The sequence below is a fragment of the Gorilla gorilla genome, chromosome 19 (genome assembly GCF_029281585.2).
Source record: "Gorilla gorilla gorilla isolate KB3781 chromosome 19, NHGRI_mGorGor1-v2.1_pri, whole genome shotgun sequence".
Taxonomy (NCBI): domain Eukaryota; kingdom Metazoa; phylum Chordata; class Mammalia; order Primates; family Hominidae; genus Gorilla; species Gorilla gorilla.
Window position 1 is genome coordinate 87912436 of NC_073243.2, and position 27417 is coordinate 87939852.

Consider the following 27417-nt stretch of genomic DNA (forward strand, 5'->3'; position numbering starts at 1 on the left):
GAGAAAGTTGAAAACCAATTAAAGAAATTCAAAAAACAATCTAGGATTTGAATTAAAAATTTTGTAGAGAGATAGCTACCATAAAGAAAGAACAACCACAACTTCTGGAAATGAAAGATACACCTAGAAAAATACAAAATGCAGTAGAAAGTTTCAACAATAGACTAGAACAAGTAGAAGAAAGCATGTCAGAGCTCAATTTCCCCTACTGGAAATTTATTGCCTTCCCCACTACTGGAGGTTTGTGTGAGGCTCAACATACCCTACTGGAGAGTTCTCACCTTTCCTTTCCTAGAGGCTCAACGCCCCCTGGTGGAGGTTTCTTGCACTCTTCTTCATTCGCTTTGTCCTTCTCTGGCCATTTCCCTCTCAGGCGTTGGGTCTCTCTTAGCATTAGTTGGTCAGTATAAACCCCTGACCCAGACTCCTTTAGAGGAGCACTGCCATAAGCCATATGAAGGGACCATGGAACCACAGATGCAGACTCAACACTCGCTTTTCACTCAATTGTGCATCTTATTCACACGCTTTCAACCTTCAAGGTATCCCAACCACCAAGGAAGTAGTTTGTCACTCTTGCGACGTTTCTTACCTTGGTCTGTGAACAGAGTTACCTGGTCACCGCAGTATGTGAGCCTTCTTTCCCCAACTTGTTGGTCTGTTTCTTTCCTCATTGCTGAGAGTCCAGGTTTATTTGTCACACTGGTGGCTCCCGATTCCTCACCCTGAGGCCACTGCAATGAGGCAGTGCAATAAGTCTCCTCATGAGAGGTTACCGGAGACCCTTTCCCCATAGGAGAATGGGAATCCCAGATAAGCCCCCAGATTGCTGAAAATAAGAGCTCAGAGTTGCAAGGAAAACGAGCACTCAAACAACAGATTTCTCAGCAAGGCAAATTTACTTCTGCAGAAGGGTGCCACTCGCACTTCTGGCTACTATGAGAGCACACCGAACAAAGGAGGGAAGGGGTTTTTATCCATAAAACGGTTAGTCACTGCTTCTGTGTCCTGTTCACACTGGCTGGGGCTGGACCACACAATATAAGCTAATCCCAATTGGCTATTTCAAATACAGCAGGGATGTGGGTTACAGTGGCAGGACGAGTGGTTTGCGCAGGAAGAATAGTTTTGGCAGGAAGGGCAGTTGCAGAGTGGGTAACCAAGGGAACAGATGTGCATTATAGTTTAAGACTGGCAGGAAGGTTGTTTACTGTAACTAGGGGCAAGGAGGTACAAAGAACGAGGAAGTTAGGCTTTGAAAATAGAGAACAAAGAACAGGGAAGCTGAACAAGCTGACTCTTTGAAGAGGAACTTACTGTACCTAACAACTTCCAAAAATACAGCTTAAAGAGTTCTATGTACTTACTCCCCAGTAAAACAATTGTACTAACAAAAAAGTTTTTTAAAAAAACTAACAATTTATATCATCTGAAAATTCTTCTAAGGGCATATAGCAAGTGAAGAAACATTTTTTAAAAGAAACTACCAAATCTTGTAGATCTGAACAAGAACAGTTAAAGTCTGCTTCACTTGAGCCATGATGCACTTCTTTCCACTTCCACCTATCCTCTTTTCTGAAACATATTTGCATGAGAGAAGCTCCACTAAAACAAGTAAAAAAAATTAGGCTCCATCTCCCTTTGGCTCCTAATAAAAGAAAAGAGCACCTCATGAGAATAGGGCAAGTAAGCATCATTTCTCATCCCCCTAGTTCTGAGTTGAAATGTATAATCTGACAACTATTGCTACAAAATTACAGTTTCCTTTTTTAATCAATCCCCCACTTATAGTAAGGAGGCTCTATTCCAAGTGTATCCAAGGACAGTGGCATACTGATTACTCTCACTCCAGCTCACCCATGTGGTGGCAAACAATAACAACTACAATGAAAATAAGGTGGGTGGAAATAGTATATTTGAAGTGGTAGAATTCCCAAAATAGAAGGCAGATCTATGGAGATTACGAGTGCTGAAGAATAAGGAAAAATCAATGAAGAAAAATGAGGAGAGTCTTGGAGAAACATAAAAAAGTATTAAACATGCAAACATATGCATATTAGGTGATCCAGGATAGGAGATCAAAAACACTAGCTGAAAACTTCATATTTAATTAAAAATAAATTAATCTACATACAAGAAGCCCAACAAACTAAAATTTAGAAATGTGCAAAGATACCACCCCCCACACATATTATAAAAATTGTCAAAATCATAAAAAGAAAAATTTGAAAACTATAACAGAAACATAATTTATCATGTACAAGGAAACTCTAATAATATTAATAGCTACCTTTATATCATGGACAATGAAAGTCATAGTGGACCTATATATTCAAAATGCTGAAAAATAAATGTAAGCCAAAAATCTTATATTCAGCAAAAGTATTTCTCAAAATTAATAAAATAAAAATGCCTCCAGAGAAATGAATTCTGAGAGAATTCATAACTAGCAGATGTGTCTTACCTGAAGTACTGAAGGTAATTCTTCACGGTTAAAGCAAGTGCCTATGGACTGCAACTGAAAACAAACAAACAGACAAAAATCAAGAGCACCAGTAAAGGTAATTATGACATTCTAAAATACAGCAGGGATGCTTATCTATTCTCCTTTTTCTCATAACTAATGTAAAGAGCATTGTAAAAACAACATATATTTATGATTGTATTGTTAGAACAACAGCATATAAAAATGAAATTAATTGACAATAACAACACAAAGTAGGTGGGTAAGAACAAAGCTGTACTGGAATAATGACATGACATAGATAGTAATGAATCTACAAAAACAAATTGAGAGAACAATAATTGGTAAATAAGAAGGTTAACAAATGCTGTAAATATATGTTTGCTTTTATTTCTTCTCTCAGCCTCTTTCAAATAGATATAATTCTGTAAAGTTATAATATTACATTGTTAAATTTTTAACATATGTACATTTAATGTATACAACAATAATACCCCCCTCAAAAAAGTAGGAATAAAGACATATGAGGATAATAATTCTGTTTCAACAGAATTACTTTTATATAAGTACATGTAATAAGATGTATTTAGAAGCCCTGGCAGGAACACTAAGAAAATGACAAAAAATACAATAAAAAATTAAAGATATTAAAGGAGTTAAAATTCATTCAAGAAAATATTCACTTAATGCAAGAAAGCAATAAAGGAGGAATGTAGAAAAAAAGAATACGAGTCATATAAAAATAGAAATGGCAGAGGAATTTGCACACTACATGAATAATATTAATTTTGAAAGAATTTACAAATCTAATTAAGAGGAAGAGATTGCCAGAGTTGATTAAAAAGATTTAATTATATACTATCTACAGCTGACACGTTTTAGATTTCAGATGCAAAGACACAAATACATTGAAAGTTAAAGAATGGTAAAATTTATGTCATAAGAATATAAATATTTCTCCATAAGAAATATGGATTGACTATGGTAATATTAGGCACTGTACACTATAAGACATAAATGACATAACTAGACATAAAGACAATTTATAATGATAAAAGCCAATCCATCACAAGCATATAAGAATTATAAAAATATACACAAATACAACAGTGTTCCAAAATGCATGAAACAGAAACTAGAAGAATTGAAGAAAGAAATGGACAATTCAACAACAATATAAAGCCTTAAATACTTCCTTTTTAATAATGGGTATAACAATTAGGCAGGCAATTGACAAGAAAATAAAAGACTTGAACAATACTATAAATCAACCTCACCTAACAAACTTCTATAGAACACACTATTCAATAACAGCAGAATACATAATCTTCTCAAATGCACATGGTATATTCTCCACCCTAGACAAAACACGTATCTAAATGCGTTTAAAACATATCTAACATATCTATCAAAACACATATCTAAATGTATTTAAAAGCGTCAAAATCATGTAGAGTATGTTCTTCAATCACAAAATGGAATTACAAATTAACAGAACAAAACTGGTAAAATCACAAATATTTGGAAATTGAAGAATGCACTTCTAAAAACCAATGAATTCAAGGAAAAGTCAAAAGAGAAACTAGAAAGTTTTTCTGAAATAAATCAAACTAGATAAATGTACTTTGAGATAAATGAAAGTAAGGGCACAACATGCCCAAATTTATGGACTACAATAAAAGTAGTGTTTACAGCATTAATTTATAGCTGTAAATATCTACACTAAAAGAGAAGAGCAAACTCAAATCAATAATCTAACTTTCCAACTTATGGCACCATTTGAAGACAAACAGACTGTAGCCAAAGCACACAGAAGCAGGGGAATAACAGTGTGAAAATTAATAAAATAGAGAATAGACAAGCAATCAAATATATGAATCAAAAGTTTTCTTCTTTGAAAAAAATCGACAAAATTGGCTAATCTATAGCTATACTGACCCAGAAAAAAGTCAAAATCAAATCATTAAAATCAGAAATGAAATTACTAATAAACTTAAAAAATTGAAAATTATTATAAGGGAATTCTATAAAGAATTATATGCTAACAAATTAGATAACATAGATGAAATGGTCATATTCCTAAAATGCATGAACTAACAAGAATGAATTACAAAGTATGTATATATTTTATATGTAAAATTCGTTGCATTTGCAATTTACAAACTTCCCAAAAGAAAAATCCAAGGTTCGGGTGGCTTCGGTGGTGAATTCCACAGAACATTTAAATAACTAATTTCATATATGTACAAACATTTCCAAAGTATAGAAGGAAAGGGAAAACTTCCCAATTCACTTAAAGAAGCCAATATTAACCTGATAACAAAATTGGACAAAGTCATTACAAGCAAAGAAAACTACGGACCAATATTTATTAGGAATATTGTTGCTAAAATTCTCAACGCACAATTAGTGGTGAATGATTAGTGACTGCTAATTTATTTGTGTGAATAAAAATGTTTTAAAATTTATTGTAGTGATGGTTTCCCAACTCTATGATTGCACTAAAAACTATTGACTATTCACTGTAAACAGCTACATTCTAAAATGTTTGAATTTTTCTCCAATAAATCTGCTTTAAAATTATTTTAAAAATACACAAAGAGGATGTTTTATTGGTATCATAGTAGACAGAGCAGTAGAATAAACCAGTGAGTACACACTTTCACAAAAAAAGATACGTGATTTATGACACAGTTGAAACTACAAACTTTTAGGATACTAGACTATTTGATGTCTATAATAAAATAAACTTAAATTTTCTCCTACAGTATAAACAATCCTACAGTATAAACAGTATAATATATATATATATAGTTACAGACTGAATATTGTGTATCCCCAAAAATTCAATATTAAAATCTAATCCTCAATATGATCCTCTTTGGAGCTGGATCCTTTGGGTGGTAATTAGGCCATAAGGGTGGACCCTTAATGAATGCAATTAGTGCCCTTAAAAAAAGAGGCCAGAGCGCTAGCCTGTCATCTTTCTGTGATGTGAGGATTAAAAAAAAAAAAAAAAGAAAGAAAGAAAAAGAAAGAAAGTGAGCTGGCTGCAACCTGACAGAGGGCCCTCGCCAGAACTCAATTATGCTAGGGCACTGATCTTGGACTTTCAGCTTCCAGAACTGTGAAAAATAAATGTTTATTGTAAAAGCCACCCAGTCTATGATAATTTGTTATAACACCCTTTACTGTGATAGAAGTAAAGATGGAAATTACAATAAGACCTCTACAAGATAGCAGAAGAGAATATATTTAAACTTTGAAATAGGAAAATTTTATTTTATTATTTATTTATTTTTGAGACAGAGTCTTGCTCTGTTGCCCAGGCTCGAGTGCAGTGGCGCTACCTCGGCTCACTGCAAGGTCTGCCTCCCAGGTTCACGCTATTCTCCTGCCTCAGCCTCCCGAGTAGCTGGGACTACAGGCGCCCGCCACCACGCCCAACTAATTTTTTTGTATTTTTAGTAGAGACGGGGTTTCATCATGTTAGCCAGGATGGTCTCAATCTCCTGACCTCGTGATCCGCCCACCTCGGCCTCCCAAAGTGCTGGGATTACAGGTGTGAGCCACCACGCCTGGCCTGAAATAGGAAAATTTTAAAGGACATAAAGTTAATGGGCAAGAAACAGAGTTGGAAAAGCTACTCTAAAAATTATTTCCAATAAAGGATTCACATGTACACAGTAACAGTTACTAATAGAAACTAACTAAATAATAGAGTATTTACTACAATGATAGTCAAAAACATTGAGGTCTTGTGGACGAAGACTTATGGACAGGTGCAAAACATAAATCCTCTTCTGCAACCCAGAACTTATTGTTCAGTATGAGTTTTGATACATGTAAGAAGGGATATTATGATACCTGAGACAGTTAACTGATGGGAGTATTGATAGCCATAAAGGTTTTTTCCAGGCCAGGCACAGTGGCTCAAGCCTGCAATCCCCACACCAAAGTGGGAGTATTGCTTAAAACCAGGAGTTCAAGACCAGCCTGGGCAAGATAGTAACAAACACCTCATCTCCACAAAAATTTAAAAATTAGCTGGGTATTGGGACGTGCCTGTAGTTGCAGCTACTCAGGAAGCTGAGGCTGAGGCAAAAGGATTGAGCACAGGAGTTGGAGGCTGCACTAAGCATTGATGGTACCACTGTACTCCAGCCTGGGTAATAAAGACAGACCCTGTCTCTTAATAAAAAAATATTGATTCTAGGACTGTAGAATAGATAGTTAAACAGCATGGAATATGAGGGAAATCCTCAGCAGTATTAATTTTCCATTCCAGTTCCATGTTGACCATATATACGATGGCTTTTTGTTTAAAGGCTTTTATCTTGAGAACATGATGTCTGGAGTTAAAGGGATTGGCATCTTCCACACATCTGTACTATTCTTGAGTGTGATCATTTAGGAATGAATATGATTTGAACTCATACATGTTAAGAGAGGGTGCCAAATTGACAACCAAGCAGATCCACCACCAACAGTAAAAAGGACCCTAAAGTAAATTGGTTGAAGAAATTAGATCCCAAAGATTCTTGGTGAATTTTGAAGTCTTCATCAGTATATCCATATCAAAAGGAGATGACAGAAACCAAAATAAAAGAATTATGGGCTGAAAAGGACAACTGGATTAAAATAAGCATCATTTCATTAAAAACGGCTAACGTGAAGATAAATCTTTTGACTACAGCTCTTTAGAGGATCTAAAGTGACCTTAATGGACAGTGGAAGAAATCACAACATGGAATTCCTTGAATAAAAATTTATTGACTTTAAACAGTTTTGTCTAATGTTACATATACACAATTAAAAACAACCTCTTTACACTGAAAAAACAAACAAACAAACAAAACAAAACAAAACATTGAGGTAACAGTTCCCAAATCAGCCAGGCCAAATGTTCACTAAACAAAATCAAACATCACTAATCAAACATCTTATAATTATGAAAACACAAATACAAATTAAGATCATTATAAGATAACAATTGATAAATATCAGAATATCTGAAATAAAACAATACAGATGGCAATACTAATTTTTGTGAAAATATAAAACCATAAAACTACTTTACACTGTATGGAGTGTATACATTGATGCAGCCACTTCAAAAAACTGATTGGCATTCATTAAAGCTAAACATACCAATACCCTATGACTCAGAAATTTCACTTCTGATTTACACCAAATGTATATACAAGATTATTTACATTACCATATAAAAGTTGAAAATTAGAAACAATACAATACAGTGATATACATACTTAAATTATATTATAACAATATGCATTAATCTAGCAATCATATGGACTGTAAATTATCCAAACACAAAGTGATACCCACAGTTTGGTTCCATGTGTTTAAAATTTATAAATTATTTGGTGTTTATGTGAGGAAGGGGAGAAATATTTAGGAAGGGACGATGGAGAAACCTCAAAATTGCTAGTAATGCTCTATCTCTTGACCTTACTCATTACTAACCATTACTTAGTAATGATTACCTGAATATATTCACTTTTTTTTTTTACCATTTGTTAAGCTATAGGTAAGATTTTTGCAGATTTTCTCCATGTGTTATAATTCAATAAATATATCATTTTACCTTTTTGCTAAAAACCCCTCTCAAGAGATGCAAAATTATATGCAAAGACCTTACCTGGGAAAACAAAATCATATACATATTTACAGAGATGGTTGAATCACCATCTCTGTAAAATAATCTCCTCCATACTCACTCTGTTACAGTGACACTGAACTTCTTGTGTTTTTTTACACATAGGAAGAACATGTAATTTCTTGTCCAATGAGGGTGCCTGCAGTTTTTTGTTAAACGATATCTATTAAATTTATACTGAGACCACAGCAATAAACTAGAACTATTTTGGGAAAACTATAACGAATGGTAAGTCTACATGTACACTGCAAGTGAGTTTTTGCATTAGGAGCAATAATATCAACCTGTCATGCTCTTTTTGCAGACCCTCTCATGGCTCAGTTCCTGCTGTACTTAAGCTTACTGTTTGTTATGATTTGAATTGTGGCTACCCCCCAAATTTCTAGCCCCTAGTATCTCAGAATATAACCTTAAAGGAAATACGGTCATTGTAGGTGTAATTAGTTAAGATGCAGTCATAATGGAGCAGGGTGGGCTCTTGATCGAATATGACTGGTTTCCTTATACAAAGATATTGTGAGGACACAGGAGGGGAATACTATGAGAGCAGATAGAGACACACACAGAGAACACGATGTGACAACAAAGTAAAAGACTGAAGTGGTGTATCATCTTCCAACCAAGCATTGACATCCTAAACCAGCAAGCTAGGAAGAGGCAAAAGATCATTCCACTCAGAGTTTCAAAGGGAGTACCACCCTGCTGAAACCTCTGTTTTTAATTTCTAGCTTCCAGGACTGGGAGATGATGAATTTCTGTTTATTTAAACAACTTAGTTGTCGTAATTTGTTATGGCAGGGCTGGGGAATTAATACACTGTTAGTGGGCCATCTAATCAGAGAGGCATCCCTTAGTCAATCTAACAAACATAAATCCCCCACATCATACCCTGTCTCTTGAAATCCCTTTACACTCTCCAATTTTTCCCACATCTATCTCTAAGTGATCTTCTGTAGATTAGCTATTTCACTCTCTGTGTCTCCACACAGGGTATAAGCTAAAGGGAAGCAACTTTGTAGTCAGAGGGAGTTCACTCCCTGTTTCATCCCCTTGGACTAAAGTCATATTTGGTATAGAGTGGAGAGTTGATAAGTATTTGATGTATCAGTAAATTCATGAGTAAATGTATGATTTTATTGTGAATTTAAAAGTATTTTGTGATCTAACATATAGTCAATTAGAACAAATTAAATTTTTTATGTGTTCTCAAAATAATTTGTTTTGCTATTTTGTATGCAACATTAAATGTCATTAAGAAAAATGATCCTCTCTAAGACAACTGATGTATTTTTTAAAATTTCCACTCTGCTTTCTGTTGTAGAGTATTGATCTATATGACAGAAACAAATAGGACAAAGATAGATGTTGATTTCAGCCACTGAGAGAATGTCAGAAGGTAAGAGAGATGGAGCAAAATAGAATTTCACTCTAGCTTTTTTCCAGCAAGTCTTTAAGAGGAGCTCTGTTCCTAGGCCAAAAGACGTCATTTTATAGATTTATAGATTTAGTTCATTTATAGATTAAATTCTACTCCTATAAAACTACCAATGGTATTCTTCACATAATTAGAAAAAAAATCTATCTAAAATTCACATGGAGTCCTATTTTAAAAAATATTTCCTTCACACTATCCTACCTTGAGTTTGCAAATGTTTTCTGATAAGTGTTTGAGTTATATATTAAGGCAGGGTTTCAATTTCACCAGCTGTTATTTGATGATTTTTAAATTTACTTTCAACTGTAAGATTTCATTTATTATGAGCAAGAATTTATGTATGGGTATATGAAATTATATGAATATTGATCCTGCTTTTTAAAATAACTTTTAAAATTCCAGGTGTTTTTAAGAATATAAGCAAGAAAAACTGACTCATTTACTATAAGAAAAAAACAAATATCTCATATTGTAAATACAGTGAGTCAAATGATAGTAACATTCATTTGGTAAACGTGCAGCAAATTCAATATTTAATATTTGATTTGTTCCACAAAATGATAATTTTAGTTAAAATGCATAAATATAAATAATTTTAAATCTGACATAATGACTAATTTTTTTAACATTGAATAAACTGAAAAACTTCAGTATAAGATGAACAAATTTAAAGCTGTGGCAACAAAACTTTCACATGGACGAAGAACCTTATAAGTTCTGCTATGGTGTAAAAAATCAACTGAGAATGGGATTATAACAGGATAGCTAACTCAAGAAGCATGTAGCAGTATTTGTCTTGACTTATAAACTCCTAAGGCATTTGATGATTTACTTATCACAAGGTCCAAATGAGAAATGATTGCCTTACAGGTTGTTAAACCTATATATGAGTTCAAAAATTAATCGGGTATTGACAAATTAGGGAAAATAAAGCCAGCAAAAATGAACCCACTGCAGATATTATTAAGTCAAGTGTGTGTGTGTGTGTGTGTGTGTGTGTGTGTGTGTGTCTTAGGCTGGGCACAATGGCTCATGCCTGTAATCCCAGCACTTTGGGAGGCCGAGGTGGGTCGATCATTTGAGGTCAGGAGTTCGAGACCAGCCTGGCCCACATGGCGAAACCCCGCCTCTACTATAAATACAAAAATTAGCCAGGCGTGGTGATGGGGACCTATAGTCCCAGCTACTCGGAAGGCTGAGGCAGGGGAATCACTTGAACCCAGAAGGTGGAGGTTGCAATGAGCCAAGATCGCACCTGTGTACTCCATCTTGGGCAATGGATCCCTAATTATTGATTTTACGATCGTTCTAGAATTTAATAAAAATGAAAGCAAACAACAAATACCTTTATGTACCTGGCTTCTTCCTCTCAACATAATGTCTGTAAAATTCATCCATATTATCATGGTTATCAGTATTTCTATGTTTCATTTCTTCTTAGTTACATATTATTGGGGGATTATACCAAAATTATTTATTCATTTATCTTTGGATGGACTGTAGGACATGAGTCTGTATATGGTGTTTGGTATTATGATTAAAGGGGCTCCAAACATTCATTTATAAGTGATCTTATGAGCATATATATTCATTTTCCTTGGAAAAATACCTAGATGTTTGACTCCTGTGTCATATGATAAGTTTAGGCTTACTTTTTAAAGAGGGTCAGCCAGTTTTCCAAAGAGAAAAATAAAAATAAATTTACCTATTGACACTCTCTGGAGTGTGTGAGAGCTCTGTGTTCTACATCCTTATGAAATGTTGCAGTTGATACCCTTTTAACTTTAGCATACCAGTTAATATAAGTGATATATTCCAAGGATGTTAGTTTGCAGTGTTTTGGTGACCAATAATGTCACTGTTCTCTTCAGGTAAATATTTTCCAGTTACATATTATTTTTGGGACATGTTTATGCAAGTGCTTTACATGACATAGGATTTTTTAATCTCCTTAATTTGTGGGAGGTTTTTGAATATTGTAGATGGAAGTACTGTGTTATATATTTTCTCCTAGACTATGACTCATCCATTCATGTTTTTTTATTTTTTATGGTATCTACTGAAGAGCAAAAAGTTTTATTTTGATAAAGTACAATTTATCAAAATTGCCCTTTTTGGTAATACTTTTTGTATGCTATTTAAGAAACTTTTGCCTTTACCAAGATTGCATAGATTTTCTCCTATGTTGTCGTGTAGGTGTTTAATATTTGTGGTTTTAAAATTTATGTCTACAATTCATTTTCAATTATTTTTGTGTATCACCATAGGTGAAGATTGAAGTTCGTCTTTTCGCGCAAATATCTACTTTGTTCCACATTGTTTAAAGGTAGACACTTGTGTGGAAAAATAAACTTCAATCTTCACCTACCTAATTAGGTACATTGCTATCTTTAAGGTATCAAGGTACATTGAATTACTTTGGCACCTCTGTTGAAAGTTAATCAGTGGTGTCTTTGGGATTGTATTTCTGTATTTATTAATTTATACAATGATTTATTTATGTATCATGTGAGAATGAGATATTATGATAACTGCTCTAGATTTATGGTAAGTTGTGAACTTCGAAAAGGTGAATCCCTCAATTTTGTATGTTCTTTTTCAAACATGATTTTAGAAATGTTAGGCTTTTTGCATTTCCTAAAATATTTTAGTCCAATTTGTCACTTTTTAGAATAAACCTTTTGAAATTTAATTAGGATTGCCTTAATTTACATATTGATTTTTGGAAATTGAAAATTATAATAATATGAAGTCTTTCATTCTGTGATTGTGATACGTCTCTATTTTATTAGTTTGTATTGTAATACATAAAAATTTTCACAGTTTTACTGCCTTAAGGCAATATATGTTTATTATCTCACAGTTTTTATGATTCAGAAACCCTAGCATGACTTATCTGGGTCTTCTGCTCAGAGTCTTAACTAGGCTGAGATCAAAATGTTGCGCAGATGGTGTTCTCACGAGGAGCTTGGGACTTGTTCAGATCATTCCAGTTGTTGGCAAAATTCAGTTCCTGGTTGTGATTGGATTGAGGCCTTTGGTACTGGGAGGCTTCCCAGATCCACGGGTAGTTTACAGCATGGCTCTTTGCTTTTTTAAGACCAGAAGGAGAGCATCTCTTTCTTTAGAAAGTGTCTAATCTCTCTTTTAAATATTTTACACTGTTTAAGTCAGAGAAAACTAGGAAAGCCAATCTTCCTTTTTAATAAGTCAAAGTCACCTGATTTGGGACCTTACGTCTACAAAAGTCCTTCACATTTGCCATATATAATGATCTTCCCACAGGAGTAATAACCCATCATATTCCCAGATCCTGCCCATATTTATGGGATGGGGATTACATAGGGCATATATATCAGTAGGCATGAATCTTGAGGGTCAGCCTAGAATCTAGCTACCACTTCTATTTATTTAGATATTATTTACTTCCCTTAACATACTTTGCAGTTTCCATTTTAGAGGTTTATACATACTTCATTAAATGTGTTCTGAAACATTTTGATTTTAATGTTATTGTAAATGGCAGTTTTAAACTTTATTTTCCAATAATTTGCTGCTACTGTAGAAACATGCAATTGATTCTCTATATTCAGTTTGTAACTTGTGATTTTATTAAACTGCTTAATCATTCTAGCAATTTTCTTGTTTTGGTTATAGAAATGGTTTGGCTCTGTGTCCCCACCCAAATCTCACATTGAATTGTAGCTCCCATGTTCCCCACGTGTCATGGGAGGGAACTGGTAGGAGGTAATTGAAACATGGAGGCAGGCTTTTCCCGTGCTGTTCTCATAATATGAATAAGTCTCATGAGATCAGATGGTTTTATAAAACAAAGTTCCCCTGCATATGCTCTCTTGCCTGCCACCATGTAATATGAACCTTTGCCTTCCACCATGATTCTGAGGCTTCCCCATTCATGTGGAATGGTGAGTCAATTAAACCTCTTTCCTTTTTAAATTACCCAGTCTTGGGTATGTTTTTATTTGCAGCATGAGAACAGACGAATACAGTTATCATTGTTGCTTTTCATTTCTACAAAAACAGCCATGTCATCTGAGATAAAGAAAATTTTACGTTTATATTTTCCAATATGTATAATTTCTTTTTAACTTTAATAGACTACCTAGAACCTTCTCTATAGTATGGTACAGTAAGTAAACCTACTTGCGTGATTGGATATCCTTGAAGAGAGAGAGTATTTTTTGCTAGCTTATGATCTTGGGAAAAAGTTATTCACTTTTTCTCTATTAAGGTTGATATTTTCCATATGGTTTTTGAGATAGCCTTTAAAAGTTTGATGGTATTTTCTTCAATACCTACTGTTGTGAGAGTTTTTTATCATGAATGGATATACTGAATTTTGTCAAATGTTTTAATGTATCATTGAGGAGGAATTATTCTGAGCTTTTTTTTGAAGTTAGTGATATAAAGCTATCTATATTATCCTCAGTTAATATTTTAATATTTCAATACTCTACAGAGATATTCTCCCTTTAATTCCTAATTTTAGTAACCCTTACATTTCCTTTTGATTTCTCCTATCAGTCTGTATATTTGGTTGTAAATGTTATTTATCTTTTCAAAAGACTATTTTTGGCTTAGTTCATTTGTTTTGTTTTTCATTTTTTTCTTTATTTTTAGCATTTATTTATATCTGCTTATTTACTTGTTTACTTATTCACTAAGTTGCTTTTCTAATTTTTCTGTTGTTTGTTAGATGATTCTTTTTTTACTTTTCTTCTTTTTTTTTTACTACAAATACTTAAAGATACAAATTTTTCTTTGAATGCTATTTTAGCCAAATTTCCTACATTTTGATATGAGGTATTTTCATTATTCAGTGTTGATATGGGTGTCCCCACCCAAATCTCAAATTGAATTGTAATAATCCCCACATGTCAAGCGTGGGGCCAGGCAGAGATAATTGAATCATAGGGGCAGTTTCTCCCATACTATTCTCAGGGTAATAAATAAGTCTCATTATACCTGATCGTTTTATAAATGAGAGTTCCTCTGCACAAGCTCTCTTGCCTCCTGCCATGTAAGATGTGCCTTTCTTTCTCCTTTGCCTTCTGCCATAATTGTGAGGCCTCTCTAGCAATGTGAAACTGTGAGTCCATTAAATCTCTTTCCTTTATAAATTACCCAGTTTAGGATATGCCTTTATTAGCAGTGTGAGAACAGACTAATTTTGATTTATTCTTTGAAACACTGATCACTTAAAAACATTTTGCTTAATATCTAGAGCATATTTTACTTATATGGCACTGTTTTACTCAAAGCAAATTTATTTGCAAAGTCAGCAATAGATATTAAGGAGATCTTATGGCAAGCCAAAATTTTCATGTCCCATACTTTTAGGCACTAGTCTAACCCTATACTGCCCAACCTGTAGTGTTTCTGTTTGGTTTCCAACTACAGAGTTGCCATTCTCTGGTATTTCTTGGATAATCTCGCTTTGTGCATGCATGTTCAGTTTGGTCCTAAGCTGCAGAGTTGCAGGGGCCCCTAGATTGCCTCTTGTCCATATCTTTTCACCTTCAACACTGCATTCTGTGCATTCTAGCTGATTCAGTTGTCACAAGTTTTTTTGTCTCCTTACCTCAGCAGGTCTATCATGCTCTTATTGGAATCAGCTTGCTGCATATAGTTGAGGAAGAGTCCCTAGGCTAAGAGCCAGAGAAAATATGGAGTTGATCTTGTGATTTTTCCCTTCTCACAGAGACCACAGGTAGATAAATGATGTATAATCCCTGAAATATGTTTTCAAATATAATTTCTCTAATTTTATAAATTATTTTCCCAAGAGGGTCATTCAGATACCAGTTACTCCATCATAAGTGAGAACATAAAAATAAATTATGCATGTAAAAATATATAAATGGGTTAAAAAACAGCAAAAGTTAGCAAAAGAAAGCAAAAGTTACACTATTAAATATAAACTGAATAAATTGGGAAGAAAATTACATGATTCATGCAATCAATTAAATTCTTTAGAAAAACACAATACTACTAAGGAAAACAAAACAGCATAACTAATAAAAATAAAAATAATAAGTTAATAAACTAGAAATTAGAATAAGAATCCAAATAATGATTAAAAATAGATTAAAAATTTACATATTGAGAAAAATTCATATTGCTAATGTGTAATAATTGATTACAAAACAAAATAAGGAGGAAATTTAAAAGGTTGTGATACATTATGTTATTATTATTACTATTATTTTGGACAGGGCACCACTATGTTGCCCAGGCTGGACTGCAGTGTCATGACTATGGCTCACTGCATCCTCGACCTCCAGGGCTCAAGCGATCCTCCCACCTCAGCTGCTACTCCAGGCACAGGTCACCATGCCCAGCTTATTTTTCTGTAGAAACTGTGTATTGCTATGATGCCAAGGTTGGTGTTGAACTCGTGGGCTCAAGAATCCTTCCAAAGTTCTTGGATTGCAGGCATGAGCCACTACACTTGGCCATGACATATTAGTTTGATAATGCTATAGAAATGAAGTAGATCACCTCAATGAAATCTGTTTTCTAAAAGTACATAATTTACCAAATCTTACCTTAAAAGGTAGAAACAAAGTTAAATCAGACACATTCCTATAGAAGTAGATGATCAAAACAAATCCAAACCAGAAGAACTGCTTTTTACAAACAGCACCAATCTAAACTATTTTCATTGAGGATTGTCAATTAAAAAAAAAACAAACAAGGAATTTTTATATTTGCCAAACAGATTGGAGATGATTACTGAAAACGAGTACACTAGTCATAAAATAGTGTAAATAGTCATTATTTTTCATTGCCAGTGAAGTGCAAATTTGTATAGCCTCTAAAAATGCAGTGTGCTAATATGTGTCTAATTTAGACATGCACATAACCCTTGTACCAGAAGTGTTTGTATTTACAATATCTCACCTGTGAGAGATAAAGAGCATCGTTTTAAAACACCAAAACATGGAAATCAATCTAAATGTCCTTTAAGAAAGAACAATGTTAAAAAATCATATTGTATTTATGTATTGAAATACAAAAAATTATTATAAAGAATTAGTCACTTTCATATACAATGATTTGAAATATTGCAAAATATATTGTTACGTTGTTAAAAAGTACTGTTCAGAATACAACTATAGTATCCAACACTTTATTATTAAAAGTGAATAAATATACATGTATTTTTGCAAATACCTAAAATATCTATGAAAGGATGAAGAAAAATGTAAAAGTAATTTCCAGTGAGTAAGTTATCTTCATGTTGAGAAAAGAGTTTGGCAAAGTTTTTTTTTTTTGTATTTTTGTAAAAGATAAAATAATCTATGTATTGTGGGTCACATATACCCTAGCCACACATTTCTTGTTTTTTATAAAACTTTTAAAATATAAAAAATATTATTAGTTCAAAGGCCAGGGATTCTAAAACTTTATTCTTTCATACATTATCTATGTATGTTTATACTTTATTTTATATCATAGACTCATTAATATTGAACTAAACATCCCTCCTGAACTACCATTATGGCATGAAAATATGAACATACGTATGAAGTTATATTTGTTTTTATATTCTACCTCATTTCATATTAAAGATTTTCTTTGGTTGAGGTAAATGCTACCCTAAATTTTGGTTCAATCTTTTTATTTTTTTATTTTATTTTAAGTTCAGAGATACAAGTGCAGGATGTGCAGGTTTGTTACATAGGTAGGCATGTGCCATGGTGGTTTGCTGCACCTATCACCCCATCACCTAGGTATTAAGCCCAGCACGCATTAGCTATTTTTCCTGATGCTCACCCACCTCCCAGTCTCCCATGACAGGCCCCAGTGTGTGTTGTTATCCTCCATGTGTCCATGTGTTCTCATTGTTCAGCTCCCGTAAGTGAGAACTCTTGGTGTTTGATTTTTTGTTCCTGAGTTAGTTTACTGAGGATAATGGCTTCTGGATCCATCCATGTCCCTGTAAAGGACATGCTCTCATTTATTTATATGGCTGCATAGTATTCCATGGTGTATACATACCACATTTTCTTTATCCGGTCTATCATTGATGGGCATTTGGGTTGATTCCATGTCTTTACTATTGTGAATAGTGTTGCAGTGAACATATGCATGTATGTATCTTTATAATAAAATGATATATTTCTTTGGGTATACGCTCAGTAATGGGATTGCTAGGTCAAATGGTATTTCTGGTTCTAGGTCTCTGAGGAATCAACACGCTGTCTTCCACAATGGTTAAACTAATTTGCATTCCCACCAAGAGTGTAAAAATGTTGCTATTTCTCCACAGCTTCACCAGCATCTATTGTTTCTTGACTATTTAAAAATCACATTCTGTCTGGCATGAGATGGTATCCCATTGTTGTTTGATTTGCATTTTTTAATGTGTTATTTTTTCATATGTTTGTTGGCCTCATGCAAGTTTTCTGTTGAGAAGTGTTTGCTCATGTCCTTTGCCCACTTTTTAATGGAGTTATTCATTTTATTCCTTGTAAATTTGTTTAAGTATCTTGTAGATTCTGGATATTAGATCTTTGTCAGATGGATACATGGCAAAAATTTTCTCCCATTCTATAGGTTGTCTGTTTGTTTTGATGACAGTTTCTTTGGCTGTGCAGAAGCTCTTTAGTTTAATTATATTCTATATGTCAACTTTTGCTTTTGCCACAATTGCTTTTAATGTTTTCATCATGAAATTTTGCACATGCCTATGTCCATAATGGTATTGCCTAGATTTTTCTTCTAGGGTTTTTATAGTTTGGGGTTTATATAAGTCTTTAATTCATCTTGAGTTAATTTTTGTATAAAGTGTAAGGAAGGGGTCCAGTTTCAATTTTCTGCATATGGCTAGACAGTTCTCCCAGCACCATTTATCAAATAGGTAACCCTTTCCCCATTGATTGTGATATGGTTTGGCTGTGTCCCCTCCCCACCAATCTCATCTTGAATTGTAGTTCCCATAATTACCACATGTTGTGGGAGGTACTGGTGGAAGATAATTGAATAATGGAGGTGGTATGCCCTATAATGTTCTTGTGGTAGTGAATAAATCCGACGAGATCTGATGGTTTCATAAGGGAAAAACCCTTTCACTTGGTTCTCTTTGATTCCTCTTGTCTGCTGCCATGCAAAACTTGCCTTTCATCTTCCACCATGATCGTGAGGGCTCCCCAGCCACGTGGAACTGTGAGTCCATTAAACCTCTTTTTCTTTAGGAATTACCTAGTCTCACATATGTCTTTATCAGCAGTGTTAAAATGGACTAATACAGCTTGTTTTTGTCAGGTTTGTCAAAGATCAGATGGTTGTAGATGTGCAGTCTTATTTCTCAGTTCTGTATTGTTCCTTTGGTCTATATGTCTGTTTTTGTACCAGTAGCATGTTCTTATGGTTACTGTAACCTTGTAGTATAGTTTGATTTCAGGTAGCATGATGCCTCCAGCTTTGTGCTTTTTGCTTAAAATTGTCTTGGCTACACAGGCTGTTTTTTTATTCCATATTAATTTTAAAGCAGTTGTTTTTTTCTAATTCTCTGAAGAACATCACTGGTAGTTTAATGGTAATAGCATTGAATTTATAAATTACTTTGGGCAGTATGGCCATTTTCATGATATTGATTCTTTCTATCCATGAATATGAAATGTTTTTCCATTTGTTTGTGCCTGCTTTGATTTTCTTGAGCAATGGTTTGTGGTTCTCCTTGAAGAGGTCCTTCACTTTTCTTGTTAGCTGTATTCCTAGGTATTTTATTCTCTTTGTAGTAATTGTTATTGGAAGTTCATTTATGATTTGGCTCTCCACTTGTCTGTTGTTGATGTATAAGAATGCTTGTGATTTCTGGCATTGATTTTGTATTCTGAGACTGCTGAATTTGCTTATCAGCTTAAGCTTTTGGGCTGAGATGAAGGGATTTTCTAGATACAGGATAGTGTCATCTGCAAACAGAGACAGTTTGTCTTCCTATATTCCTATCTGAATACATTTTATTTCTCTTACCTGATTGCCCTGGCCAGAACTTCCAATACTATGTTGAAAAGGAGTGGTGAGAGAGGGCATTCTTGTCTAGTGATGGTTTTCAAGAGGAATTCTTCCAGCTTTTGCTCATTCAGTATGATATTGGCTGTGGCTTTGTCATAAATGGCTCTTTTTTTTTGAAGTATCTTCTATCAATACCTAGTTTATTGAGACTTTTAAACTTGAAGGTTGTTGAATGTTATCAAAGGCCTTTTGTGCACCTATTGAGATAATAATGTGGTTTCTGTTTATGTGATAGATTATGTTTATTGATTTACATATGTTGAACCAGCCTTGCATCCTGGGGATGAAGCCAACTTGATCATGGTGGATAAGCTTTTTGATGTGCTGCTGCATTCAGTTTGCCAGTATTTTATTGAGGATTTTCACATCGATGTTCGTCAAAGATATTGGCCTAAATTTGTTGTTGTTGTTGTACCTCTACTGTGTTTTGGTATCAGAATGATGCTGGCCTCACAAAACGAGTTAGGGAGGAATCTCTGCTTATCAATTGTTTGAAATAGTTTCAGAAGAAATGGTACCAACTCCTCTTTGTACGTCTGGTAGAATTCAGCTATAAATCCCTCTGGTTGTGGGCTTTTTTTTTTTTTTTGGTTGGCAGGCGTTTATTACTGCCTCAGTTGTTTAGGAACTTGTTATTGATCTATGCAGGGATTCATCTTGCTCCTAGTTCAGTCTTGGGAGGGTGTATGTGTCCAGGAATTTGTCCATATAATTTTTATGTATTTGTTTATAGGGTATATGTATATATATTATATTTTATGTTACATTTATATGAGTTTATATGCTGATTTTATTTCCAGTGGGTTAATATTATGCTTAATGTTATGTACATAAATATTTATTTATATTAGAGTACTTGCTTTGTAATTCTTTCACTTGGATAAATGTGGCAAATCACATTATTTGAGTGTAAAAATCTCCTCTTGATGGCCTCTATGTTTCTTAATTTCTGCTACTGTGGATAGCTGATAAGAATATACTTGTATAAATCTCTGAGTTAATGCGTGAAAGAATTGTTCTTGTATAAAGAAGTGGAAGCAGTATTTTAAGGTATAGAGCATGTAATTCCTCATCTTTATAAAATCATACAGTAATAAACTCTTTGCCAGTGTGGTTGTATCAATGGATACTTGTACATTCATCAGCATTTACTTCAACATCTGATGTTTTCAAATGTTTTAATTTTCTCCATCAAATGGTCATAAAATTTTATCTTATGACCTTTATTTTAATGTCTTCATTATCAATGATGCTTGCCTCTATGTGACTCCTCTCTACAGAAAGTAAATTCCTGACTTTTCCCACTTTCTATTGGTTTTAATTGCACTTTCTTATTGTCTTTATGTATTCGTAATAGGGATACTTTTGTCATATCAGCAAGATATAAGAAATTTATTTATCTATTTATTGGTTTGAGGTAGAGTCTTGCTCTGTCACCCAAACTGGAGTGCAGTGGGATGATCTTGGCTTGCTGCAACCTCCGCCTCTTGAGTTCAAGTGATTATCCTGCCTCAGCCTCCCCAGCAGCTGGAGTGACAGGTGCATCCCACCACCCCCAGCTAATTTTTGTATCTTTTAGTACAGATTGGGTTTCTGCATTTTGGCTAGGCTGGTCTCAAACTCCTGATGTCAAGTGATCTACCCACCTGAACCTCCTAAAGTGCTGGAATTACAGGTGTCAGCAAACATTCCCAGCCAATAAATTTAATACACTTCTATTCCACTGAACTATTATCTTGTCTGTTCTTGTACCGATAGTATTTCCTATCAGTTTTCTAAGAATTAACTACAGCTTCACATCTCAATAAGTATTAGGGCAAATCCCACATTTAGTTTTTTCTGCGGCAGTATTTTGCCTGTTCTTGGATGTAAAATCTACTATTTTCTCTTTCTAATTTTGTAATTAGATAGATACTTGGGCATAAAATCTACCAAATGCATTTCAAATCCTCTTAATAGATATTTTTAAAATTCTGTAGAAATCTTATTGAAATCAATGGCATTGACTGTACAAATAAACTTGAGGAAAATTGATACCTTTATATTATATTTTCTAATATAAATAGATGAATTTCTCCACATTTTTAACAATTGTGTTTTGTGTCTTCTAAGAAATGAACAATTTAATTTTATTTGTCAATTATGTATAGAAAGACACCAGCAATTTATATTAATTTTATGTTCAGATACCTTATTAAACTTTCCAAACAACTTAAAAAACATATTTCAGGATATTATCCATAAAAACTTCCTCAGTCTCACTAGACAGGCCGACAGACAAATTCAGCAATTACAGAGAACCCCTGCAAGATTCTACAACAAGAAGATTATCTCCAAGACACATAATTGTCAGATTTTCCAAGGACGAAATGAAAGCATATTAAAGGCAGCCAGAGACAAAAGGCAGGTAACCTACAAGTGGAACCCTATTAGACTAACAGTGAACCTCTCAGCAGAAACTCTACAAGCTTCTTAAAAAAAGAAGTCTTCAACAAAGAATTTCATACCAGCCAAAGCAAGACTCCAAAGGGAACGAGAAATAAGATCTTTTTCAGATAAACCAATGCTGACAGAGTTTGTTACCATCAGACCCACCTTATAAGAGATCTTGAAACAAGCACTAAATATGAAAAAGAAAGACCATTACCAGACAATAAAAAAACACACTTAAGTACACAGACAAGTGATATTGTAAAGCAACCACACAAACAAGTTGGCATAATAACCAGCTGATAACACAATGACAGGATCAAATCCACACATATCAATACTAACTGTGAATGTAAATAGGCTAAATGTCTCATTTAAAAAGCAGAGTGACAAGCTGGATACAAAAGCAAGATTTGTTGATATGTGGTCTTCAAGAGACCAGCCTTACACGCAATGACACCCATAGGCTCAAAATAAAGACAAGGAGGAAAATCTGCTGAGCAAATGGAAATCAGTAAAAAAAAGCAGGGGTTGCAATCCTAATTTCAGACAAAACAAACTTTAAAGCAACAAATATTAAAAAAAAAAAAAAGTAAAAGAAGGGCATTACATAATGGTAAAGGATTCAATTTGAAAAGAAGACCTAACTACCCTAAATACATATGCAACTACCACAGGAACAGCCAGATTCATAAAGCAAGTTCTTAGACACCTACAAAGAGAATTAGGCTCCCACACAATAATAGGGGGAAACTTCAACACTCCACTGATACTTAGATCATCGAGGCAGAAGATACTCAGGACATGACCTCAAAATTGGACAAAATAGATTTCATAGACCTCTGAAGAACTCCCCACCCAAAACAACAGAATATACATTCTTCTCATCACCACAAGGCACATATTTTACAATCAATCATATAGTCATAAAACAATCCTCAGCAAATGTGAAAGAACTGAAATTACACCAAACACACTCTTGGACCACACACAATAAAAATAGAAATAAATAATTTAAAAATTGCCCAAATATATGCAAACACATGGAAAGTAAGTAACCTGCTCCTGGATGGCTTTAGATAAATAATGAAATTAAGGATAAAACAGAAATTCTTTGAAACTAATGAGAACAAATACACAAGTTACCAGAATCTCTGGGATTTAAGGCAGTGTTAAGAGAAATTTATAGCACTAAATGTCCACATCAAAAAATTAGAAAGATCTCAAATTAACAACCTAACATCACAGCTAAAGGAACTGGAGAAACAAGAGCAAACCAACTCTAAAGCTAGAAGAAGACAGACATTAAAAAATCAGCTAAACTGAATAAGATCGAGACACAAAAAAAATTCAAAAGATCAACAAATCAAGTAGTTGACTTTTTGAAAAAAATAGTAAAGTGGATAGGTGGCTGGGCAGATTAATAAAGAAGAAAAGAGAGAAAATCTAAAGAAACAAATTTAGAAATGACAAATGGGATGTTGTCACTGACCCCACAGAAATACAAATAATAATCAGAGACTACTAGGAACACCTCTATGCACACAAACTAGAAAACTTAGAAGAGATGGATACATTTCTGGATTCATACACCCTCCCAAGACTGAACCAGGAAGACACTGATTCCCTGAAAAGACAAATAACAGGTTCCAAAATTGAACCAGTAACAAATAGACTACCAACTAACAAAAGCCCAAGACCAGATGGAGTCACAGCCAAATTCTGCCAGATGTACAGAGAAGAGCTAGTACCATTTCTGCTGAAACTATTCCCAAATAAATGAGGAGGAAGGACTTCTCCCCAACTCATTCTATTAAGTCAGCATCATTCTGGTGCCAAAACCTAGCAGAGACACAGCGAAAAAAAAAAAAAAAAAAAAAAGAAAGAAAACTTCAGGCCAATATCTTGGATTAACATTGATGTAAAAATTCTCAACAAAATACTAGCAAACTGAATTCAGAAGCACATCAGACAGCTAGCTAATCCACAATGATCAAGTAGACTTTATTCCCTGGGTGCAAGTTTGGTTTAACATCTGCAAATCAATAAATGTGATTCATCACATAAACAGAACCAAAGGCAAAAACTACATAATTATCTTAATAGATGCAGAAAATACTTTTGATAAAATTCAACATCCCTTCATGTTAAAAACTTTCAATAGCCTAGGCATTGAAGGAACATACCTCAAAAAAAGAAAAAAAAAAAAAGGCCATCAATGACAAACCCACAGGCAACATCATGCTGAATGTGCAAAATCAAGAAGCATTTCCCTTGAAAACCAGCACAAGACAAGCGTGCCCTTCCTCAACATTCCTCTTCCTATTGGAAGTTCTGGCCAGGGCAATCAGGCAAGAGAAAGAAATAAAGGGCATTCAAATAGGAAGAGAGGAAGTCAAACTATCCCTGTTTGCAGACGGCATGTTTCTGTATTTAGAAAACCCCATAGTCTCAGGCCAAAAGTCCCAGCTGATAAACAATTCTGGCAACATCTCAGGATATAAAATCAACATAAGAAACTACTGGCGGCCGGGCGCGGTGGCTCACGCCTGTAAACCCAGCACTTTGGGAGGCTGAGGCAGGCGGATCACCTGAGGTCAGGAGATCGAGACCATCCTGGCTAACACGGTGAAACCCCATCTCTACTAAAAATACAAAAAATTAGCCGGGCAAAGTGGCGGGCACCTGTACTCCCAGCTACGCGTGAGGCTGAGGCGGAAGAATGGCCTGAACCCCGGGGGGCGGAGCCTGCAGTGAGCCGAGATCGCGCCACTGCACTCCAGCCTGGGCGAAAGAGCAAGACTCCATCTCAAAAAAAAAAAAGAAATTACTGGCATTCCTATATATCAACAACAGCCAAGCTGAAAATCAAGTCAGGAATGTCATCTAATTTATAATGGATACAAAAAAATAAAACACCTAGGAATACAGCTAACCAGGGATGCGAAAGATCTCTACAATGAGAATTACAAAGCACTGCTCAAAAAATCAGAGAAGATGACATAAACAAGTGGAAAAACATGCTATGCTTGAGAATAGAGAGAATCAATATAATTAAAATGGTCTTACTGTCCAAAGAAATTTACAGATTTGCTATTTCTGTCAAACTACCAATGTCATTCTTCACAGAACTAGAAAAGAAAACTCTTAAAATTCATTAGAAACAAACAAATAAACAAAGCCTAAGGCAATCCTAAGCAAAACGGACAAAGATAGAGGCATATCTAACCAACTTGAAACTGTACTATAGTGCTACAGAAATCAAAACAGTGTGGTACTGGTATAAAAACAGACACGTAGACCAATGGAACACAATACAGACCCCAGAAATAAGTCTCCACACCTACAACCATCTCATCCTTGATAAAAATGACAAAAATAAGCAATAGGGAAAGGACTTCCTATTCAATAAATGGGTAACTGGCTAGCCATATGCAAAAAATGGAAACTGGACCCCTCTTTCATTATATATATATATATATATATACACACACACACACATACATCTATATTTAAATCAACTCAAGATAGATTGAAGACTTAAATGTAAAACTCAAAACTATAAAAACCCTGGAAGACAACAAGGCAATACCATTATAGGCATAGAAACTGACAAATATTTCATAATAAAGACACCAAAAACAACAGCAACAAAGGTAAAAATTGATTAATGAGATCTAATTATACTAAAGAGCTTCTGCACAGCAAAAGAAACTATCAACAGAGTAAACTGACAACCTACAGAATGGGAGAAAATATTTGCAAACAATGTATCTGACAAAGATCTAATATCCAGCATCTATAAGGAACTTAAACAAATTTACAGGGCAAAAACAACCCCATTAAAAAGTGAGCAACAGCCATGAACAATCACTTTTCAAAAGAAAACATACATGTGGTCAAAAAACCTATATCAAACTCAGTATCACAGATCATTACACAAATGAAAACCAAAACCACAATGAGATACTATCGTGTCCGGAATTGGTGGGTTCTTGGGCTCACTGACTTCAAGAAGGAAGCCTTGGACCCTCGCGGTTAGTGTTACAGCTCTTAAGGTGGCGCGTCTGGAGTTTGTTCCTTCTGATGTTCAGATGTGTTCAGAGTTTCTTCCTTCTGGTGGGTTCGTGGTCTCGCTAGCTCAGGAGTGAAGCTGCAGACCTTTGCGGTGAGTGTAAAAGCAGTGTGGACCCAAAGAGTGAGCAGTAACAAGATTTATTGCAAAGAGAGAAAGAACAAAGCCTCCACAGTGTGGAAGGGGTCCCGAGCGGGTTGCCACTGCTGGTTCAGGCAGCCTGCTTTTATTCTCTTATCTGGCCCCACCCACATCCTGCTGATTGGTAGAGCCCAGTGGTCTGTTCTGACAGGGTACTGACTGGTGCGTTTACAATCCCTGAGCTAGACACAAAGGTTCTCCACGTCCCCACTAGATTAGCTAGATACAGAGTGTCCATTGGTGCATTCACAAACTCTGAGCTAGACACAGGATGCAGACTGGTGTGTTTACACACCTTGAGCTAGATACAGAGTGCCAATTGGTGTATTTACAATCCCTGAGCTACACATAAAGGTTCTCCAAGGCCCCACAAGAGTAGCTAGATACAGAGTGTCGACTGGTACATTCACAAACCCTGAGCTAGACACAGGGTGCTGACTGGTGTATTTACAAACCTTGAGCTGGACATAAAGGTTCTCCATGTCCTCACCAGACTCAGGAGCCCAGCTGGCTTCACCCAGTAGATCCCGCACCGGGGCTGCAGGTGGAGCTGCCTGCCAGTCCCGCGCCGCGCGCTCGCACTCCTCAGCCTTTGGGGGTGGTCGATGGGACTGGGCGCCCTGGAGCAGGGGGCGGCGCTCATCGGGGAGGCTCGGGCCGCACAGGAGCCAACGGAGGGGGTGGGAGGCTCAGGCATGGCGGGCTGCAGGTCCCGAGCCCTGCCCCGAGGGAAGGCAGCTAAGGCCCAGCGAGAAATCCAACCCAGCGCCGGTGGGCTGTCACTGCTGGGGTACCCAGTACACCCTCCGCAGCCGCTGGCCCGGTTGCTAAACCCTCATTGCTCGGCCCAGGCGGGGCCAGCCGGCTGCTCCGAGTGCAGGGCCCGCCAAGCCCACGCCCACCCGGAACTCCAACTGGCCCGCAAGCGCCGCGCGCAGCCCCGGAAGCGCCGCGCGCAGCTCCGATTCCCGCGGTCGCCTCTCCCTCCACACCTCCCTGCAAGCTGAGGGAGCCGGCTCCGGCCTCGGCCAGCCCAGAAAGGGGCTGCCACAGTGCAGCGGTGGCTGAAGGGCTCCTCAAGTGCCGCCAAAGTGAGAGCCCAGGCAGAGGAGGCGCCGAGAGCGAGCGAGGGCTGTGAGGACTACCAG

General features: G+C 35.6%; 1 protein-coding gene and 1 pseudogene across 1 annotated transcript; one reads left to right on the plus strand and one right to left on the minus strand.

Moving 5' to 3' along the window:
- Window positions 1-473: 473 nt before the first annotated feature.
- Window positions 474-27173, minus strand: LOC129527880 (putative uncharacterized protein C5orf17). The gene is made up of 3 exons (XM_055366863.2): window positions 26725-27173; window positions 2465-2518; window positions 474-734 (listed from the first exon to the last, which is right to left on the minus strand). The coding sequence occupies exons 1-3, from the start codon at window positions 26749-26751 to the stop codon at window positions 531-533; spliced, it is 285 nt and encodes a 94-aa protein (XP_055222838.2). The 5' UTR covers window positions 26752-27173; the 3' UTR covers window positions 474-530.
- LOC115931338 (uncharacterized) lies at window positions 6218-6324 on the plus strand (annotated as a pseudogene).
- Window positions 27174-27417: the final 244 nt, after the last annotated feature.

What these genes read in the sequence shown, in the direction of transcription:
- LOC129527880 (XM_055366863.2), bottom strand. Translation starts at nt 26,751, where the DNA reads ATGGAGAACCTTTATGTCCAGCTCAAG. An exon ending in ACCTTTATGTCCAGCTCAAG is followed by an intron (nt 2,519 to 26,724) that starts GTTTGTAAATAC and finishes GTTTGTTTTCAG; the next exon opens with TTGCAGTCCATAGGCACTTG. An exon ending in AATTACCTTCAGTACTTCAG is followed by an intron (nt 735 to 2,464) that starts GTAAGACACATC and finishes GCCTCATTGCAG; the next exon opens with TGGCCTCAGGGTGAGGAATC.